Source organism: Pinus tabuliformis, chromosome Q (genome assembly GCF_031772625.1).
Source record: "Pinus tabuliformis cultivar Carrire ecotype Pingquan chromosome Q, CPIR1, whole genome shotgun sequence".
Taxonomy (NCBI): domain Eukaryota; kingdom Viridiplantae; phylum Streptophyta; class Pinopsida; order Pinales; family Pinaceae; genus Pinus; species Pinus tabuliformis.
The window spans coordinates 181,472,252-181,478,711 of record NC_142296.1 but is presented as its reverse complement, the minus strand read 5'-3'; the positions used below and the strand labels follow the sequence as shown (position 1 = coordinate 181,478,711).

The 6,460-nt window shown below is 35.9% G+C and overlaps 1 protein-coding gene across 2 annotated transcripts; it reads left to right on the top strand.

Annotated features, from left to right (window-relative positions):
* The first annotated feature begins 357 nt into the window (after positions 1 to 357).
* LOC149218830 (large ribosomal subunit protein eL13z-like) lies at positions 358 to 4,935 on the top strand. Of its 2 annotated transcripts, none has more exons than XM_089384153.1 (5): positions 358 to 513; positions 2,502 to 2,622; positions 2,756 to 2,889; positions 4,119 to 4,277; positions 4,385 to 4,935. In XM_089384153.1, exons 2-5 carry the CDS (start codon positions 2,514 to 2,516, stop codon positions 4,604 to 4,606), a joined length of 624 nt encoding a protein of 207 aa, XP_089240279.1. In that variant the 5' UTR covers positions 358 to 513; positions 2,502 to 2,513; the 3' UTR covers positions 4,607 to 4,935. The 2 variants fall into 2 exon arrangements, with proteins under 2 accessions (XP_089240279.1, XP_089240280.1); XM_089384154.1 differs by having other exon boundaries at positions 359 to 513; positions 2,507 to 2,622.
* The last annotated feature ends 1,525 nt before the right edge of the window (positions 4,936 to 6,460 follow it).

Genomic DNA, 6,460 nt, shown 5'->3' with positions numbered 1-6,460 from the left:
ATCCTTTTAAAAAAACCTCACTAACCCTACTCTACAATGCCCCTTTCACAAACCTTCCTAAAAGATACATATTACCAAATCGATTATGCCTAACATTTATTTATCCTAAAATTATTCCTATGGCATAAATGTATTTTCAATCCCCAACTCTATAACATTCTTTTCAAAAACATGTTAAAACCAAAAATCCAAATTACATGTAAGCTTCTGGTCAAATTCTTGAGTTTTGTATATGTGCAACCACACAATCTTTCCATAGGTGGTTAATATGTAGGATTCAATTTGACTCAATATTTCCCTTAAAGTTTGTAATAAGGTGAGTAGTTTTAACGGTGTAGATTGTATTTGCACACCTGCGTCAATCTGGACCATTGATCTTGTTCGAGCTTTAATGTATCCAAATGTTTACAATTCTTCCCGTCACTTGCTGGGTTTTCTGTTGTCTTCCAGGCGTGTGGATTTGGTGGGGTTTGTTGGCGTAGGCGGAACGAGTGCAGGCAGCCCTCGACCGAGGTACTCAATATTTTTGTCTGGTTTAGTATGGCTGGCCTCCTTCTGTGCTAGGTGCACAGTTTTTTGTTTGGGTGGTTTAAGTATTTTATGTCACCGATTGTTTTCTGGGGTTTAAAGGTTTTATGCAGTTTGAAGATAAAAGTTTCATCTTTGGCGTTACGTCGGTTTTATGCTGTAATCTTATGGTTAAATCTTTCGATGTGTGGATACTCGCTTCCTGGACACTTTAGGGTTTTGGGAGTTATATTTCAACAAAATACAAGGCTCAGGGCTTTGCCTGAATGCTTGCATTTGTGGGTTCCGTATTTCAGTTGTTTGCAGTTTCTACTTTGGATGCATATTGTCGAGGGCCACATATTTCTTGTCGCAATTATACTTTTTCTGGTTCTTCAGCTATCTTGTCCAGGGTTCCATTGATCTGTGAGTGACACGAAAATGAAAAATAGGTTTGGGATTAGGTTATTATCTGCACTGCCTACGTTTAGCGTGCATGCCCATCTTTGTTGGTGGCCTCATTTACCTGCTCCCGGAGCTTCAAAAAATAGCTAGCTTGTATGTTTTCGTCTTTGATTGGTTCTGACCTCTCTGGGTAGAGTGTGTGCTGACTTCCCATCCTATCCAGAATTCATGGTACATTCTTCACCTATATCTGCTATCAGTAAGTTCAGTGGTGGTTACTACAGTAGAGGATCAATTCCTGGGCGGTGGTTACATCTCAATCAGATCTACATGGCCTGCATCTTTTGAATTCTTACGAACGAGTTAGATCCTATATAAATATGTTTAACGGAAACGATATAGGCTGGTATGATCAACTTCATTAGGTTGAATCATAGCGGAGTTAGTTGGATGGTGATCAGTTCTGGGTTTGAATCCTAGCCTCTTAGTTTAGAGCAGCCAATCGACTGTTGACAGGTCACCAGCTTGATTACTAACCTGTCTAGTTGTCAACATTCCTCGGTGATCTTGACCCGGTTAAAACGTTGGATTCAAGATAGTCATGGACACATATTTTTACCACATGGTTGCCCATCAGGGAAGGGCATGCAGCTTACTGGTAGTTCAGCTCATCAGCTGCAGTTAAGTGCTAGGTTCTCTGTTTGATTCTTACACTCTCTAGTTTTGGATTTCAACAGGCGGTCTTTATCCCGTGTCCGTTATGCAAGCTATTGCCCAAGCCATGCTTCACTGTTGGAATCTGATAAAAACTTGTTTTAACTTGGTTATTATCAGCTCGAAATAAAAGCCTTGAAACAATAATCAAAATCTGTTCCCGCTTTCTCGAAATCATTACTGAATTCTAATTAATCTTAAAGTGGTCATAGTTGCTGTATGAGCATTTGATTTAACTTATAGTTACTGAAAGGATTGGCACTTTTGACTGACGAATTTTGTTTTTCCGTACTTCTATTTGTGTGTTATTGGCTGGTAGCTCGTATGGGTTTTCCTTCTGAGTATTATTCACTAGATTTTTTTCAGGACTCGTGTCCATATACCTGTTGTAATTTTCAATGGGATTTTCTATGAGATACCACGTTGGCTTCAAAGTTGCTTACTTATTGTAGCAGTGAATATAGCACTAAAGAAAATACCTTCGGTATGATAAACCTGCATGTTGGCGATTTACTTTTGATGCATTTTTCATGGTGGAGTGACGAGTCTTAAAAGTTTGTGAAGACACAGATAGAAGATACTTTCGTAGTCACAACATTTAGTTGATGTATCAGGTATTACTGATAATTAGTTGCAGATGCGTTTGTTTGTTAGGGGTATTCTGAGTGCTGTCAAGCTAAAAGTCACAGATTAATTATAGATTTATTTTTTGGTAAGGAAAAAGGGGGGATTTTAAATTTGCAGACACAAAATAAGCTCAAAAAAGTGGATGGTCATTCACAGTTCCTGTATGCTTTCACATTCTGGCCTTACAGGAAATGTCTTTGAAGTTTTCATACATCTATTCCATCCTTTTAATTTCATTTGGTTGACAGAGTAGGTAAGTCATGGTGAAGCACAACAATGTTGTGCCCAATGGGCATTTTAAGAAACATTGGCAAAATTATGTGAAGACATGGTTCAACCAACCTGCACGCAAGAAGAGGAGACGTATTGGTAATACAGCAGAACATCCTTATTTGCCTTTTTTTAAGATTTTCTTGATTACGAAGAAATATTGTTTGTTCAACATGGTCATTATCCCTTCAATAGCTCTTTTCTTACCCAAGCTTTTGGCTATCTTGTGCAGCTCGTCAAAAAAAGGCTGTAAAAATCTTTCCACGCCCCACTGCTGGTCCCCTTCGACCAATTGTACATGGACAGACCCAAAAATACAACATGAAAGTTCGTGCTGGGAGAGGATTTTCACTTGAAGAGCTCAAGGTGAGATTATAGTTTCTTAATTTAATTGTATTCTACATAGATTAAAAGTATTTTATATTGTTTTTACATCATTGGTAGTTGTACTTATTTGATCAGACACTATAGTATCTCTCCTTTTACTTTGCATCATTTTTTTCACTATGCTATAAATTTGAATTTTGAAGTGTTTCTTTGTTAGTTTTGAAGCATATATTTTCATTCATCTTCAACATAATGAGTGAATGAGTTAGAGGGAGATTGCTTCTTGAATCAGATTTTGCTTTGTTGTTGATAACCTTGGTTGAGTACGTTGTCATAAGGTGTATTTTGGCAAAGGTTAGGATGATGCATCTGGTGTTGTACCATAATATTGCTTTTGATTTAGATTTTGCTTTATTGGTGATAAACCTTGGTAGAATACGGTATCAGAAAAGTTAAAAAAAAATGTTAGAATAGGATGCATCCAGCATTGTACTACCATACTTGCTTTAGTTTCCTTGTTCCTCTTCTTGAACAGTTTTCCTTGTATATGGATAGTTATCATTGTTTGTTTGTAAAGTGAGATGTAAGCATTTTTAAAGTTCTGCGAGTTTATTGTCTATCTTTTACTTTGCCCTCTTTTCATATTTGATTTTTAAATACGTTTTGCATAGTTTACTTTGCTTAGTGAGGTTACGTTAGCCAAGCCAAACAGTCATGTGAAAAGTTCTTAGGTGTTAGCTGACTCATATGTGAGAAGTATCTCAGGCCGAGGTATCAGGAAGTGACTACTTCACAAAATCTGATCAAGAAACTTGCAATATCAGTAATAATTTGTGAATTGTTCTATCATTTTGTTTAATTATGAAATATCTACTTCACAAAATCTGATCAAGAAAACTCACAATATTGGAAATAATTTGCCTGTTTGTTTGCACAATTAGAATTGGTTAAGGGTTGTTAGGCTGGCCATGGAATGTGCAAATTTGGTTTTTTTTTACAAGTTTTAATAAATATACACTAGCAACTATCTGTTTGTGTCATTTTTAAGAGACAACTTCTATGGAGTCAAAACTTGTATAATCTTAATAATGTGATATCAAGTGTAGTTAATTCTCCAATTCTGTTGTCAACTATATTTCGAAGATATATACAACCCTTAATGCTGAAGATTGATCTATAGGTTAGATTTTATTGGATCAACTTTTTTCTTAGGAATGGTTACTGTAACCATTATATTCGAGTGTTAACACACTGGAATTGTTCTACAGGCAGCAGGCATTCCCAAGAAATTAGCACCAACAATAGGTATTGCTGTTGATCATCGTCGCAGGAATCGTTCTCTAGAGAGCCTTCAAGCTAATGTTCAGAGACTGAAAACATATAAAGCGAAGTTGGTTGTCTTCCCAAGAACTGCTCGCAAGTTAAAGGTAGGATTCTTGCTTTGAATGCTTTTTATATTTTAGGGTTTCAGAACTCTTTTATAACAGTTTAATTTTTAGGATGGATGTAGTAAGCTTTGCATATCCATGTGTAGGCTGGTGATTCTAGTCCAGAGGAGCTGGCTACTGCAACCCAAGTACAAGGAAAGTACTTGCCAATTACTAAAGAGAAACCATCTCTTGAACTTGTTAAGGTTACTGATGAAATGAAGAACTTCAACGCATATGCAAAATTGCGTGTGGAAAGAATGAACAAGCGGTTGGTTGGAGTTCGGTTGAAAAAGGCTGCAGAGGCAGAAAAGGATGAGAAAAAGTAGTTTTTTTTTTTTTTGTTTGTCTTGGAGGCAGTGCCCGGGAGATACATAATGTGGTCCATTCATATCTCTTTTTAGTTAATTATTTATTTTTTTCTATCTTCAGAAGAGAGGTGCAGTTTGTGCTGCATAGAAAAGCACAGATCTTTTATTTTGAGATGGTAAGATGTATTTTGTGAAATTTATATTTTCTGCTTCTGGTAGTGGTACTATGCATCAAAGTGAATGCTTTAATGGCACTTATTGTTTTTTACTCTGGTTCTTTTGGAATTTTATAGCTGTTTAGCTTACGCTACTAAATTAAATGAAGGTAAATGTGATTTGTTCTTTTATTTCTTTCCTTGCCTTCTACAGTTGTGTTTAAGGATTTGCATTTGTCCATCTTCAACATGCATTAAAGCTTTAGAGCTAACAAAGATGGACCTGCGTTGCTGTCAACCCTTCGTCCATGTCTATCTAAAATATATATATTTTTCACAAGGAAGAATTCCGTGAAGAAAATCTTCACATAAAGAAATAGAAATGCTTTGAAATATGAGGTATTCCAATTTCGTGTAGTCCAACTAATATGTTTTGGAAATTGTTTTGGCCTCTTTCCAGGCGTTTTGCTCGAAATTTATCAGAGATTTTTAAAAATCCTAAGTTTGAGTTGTGTAATATGCAGAATCTGAGTGTCCTAAGGGGTTTTAAGGGTGCTGAATCCATTTATACATTAAAAACACATTTTAAACAATAATAAATCACAATCTTGTCCAAAATTGTATCACCGGAAGGCTAAATGTCTATATTAGTTAGACCGCACAGTTCAATTAAATCACCGTTTCTATTGTAAATTGTACAAAATGTTCTATCTGAATGATTGAAAGCTATAGCATGGCGAACTAATAAGAATGTATTATATTATAAAGTATAAGGTTTCTTATATTCCCTTTCTTCATAAGAAGACAAATTTTGATTGATATTTGAAAATATTAGAGGGAATTGACATACGTGTTAGGATTTCCAATCGCAGTATGCTCTTATGCAACTAATGGACTAATTGTTCAGTCCTTACAGATAGCCTTTCTATATGGAAACAGAAGTAACTCCTATGTAAACGGAGAATGGACGTAACTAAACCAGAGGTAGTTTATCTAGTTTATTGAGCACATATGGTGAATATGAGGATCCAACTGTGGCACCCATCTGCTCAACTTTTGATCCCCATTTGGCTTGAGTTTGATTCTCGTAAGTCAGAAAGCCAAGCTGGAGGAATCCGATTGTTCTCTCAAATTTAATGTAAAACTTTCAATATTGATCATGGTGTTGGTGTTTATATGCATGCAGATTCCTGTAATTTCCCACAAGTATTTTATATTTTCTATTTCATGCTTTGTTGCTGTGTAATTCATTTATCATGTGAAGTGAGCATTGGAGTATTTCCTATCACTGCTTTTTTGTTTTATTGCTTATTCTTCTCCATCCGAGTGGAATATCTTCAATCTGTTTGGCTAACATTGTGATGTGCTTTATCAATATGTCCACACAAAATGCAACTATGAAATTTGTTTTGAGAACACCCCTTCCATCCAACATGGTTTGAATATTTGAATATTGCTTGCCACTCTGTCATGTTCTAGTGCCTTTCTATTTGAATGCAATGTTTGCAAATAGAATGTTTAAACCTGCACAGATTGTAGCCCAAAGTGATAAGTTTTAGTCAGTTATGGGTATCAAGTTACAAGTGGGATGCCTGCTGCTTGCCCTCTTGATATCTTCTACACTCCCACATGATTTATGTGTGGGCTTCACAAGTGATGCTAGTTCTCTACTATTCCATTTTTTCCTGCTAGAAAGCTTATGATAAGTAGAGATTTT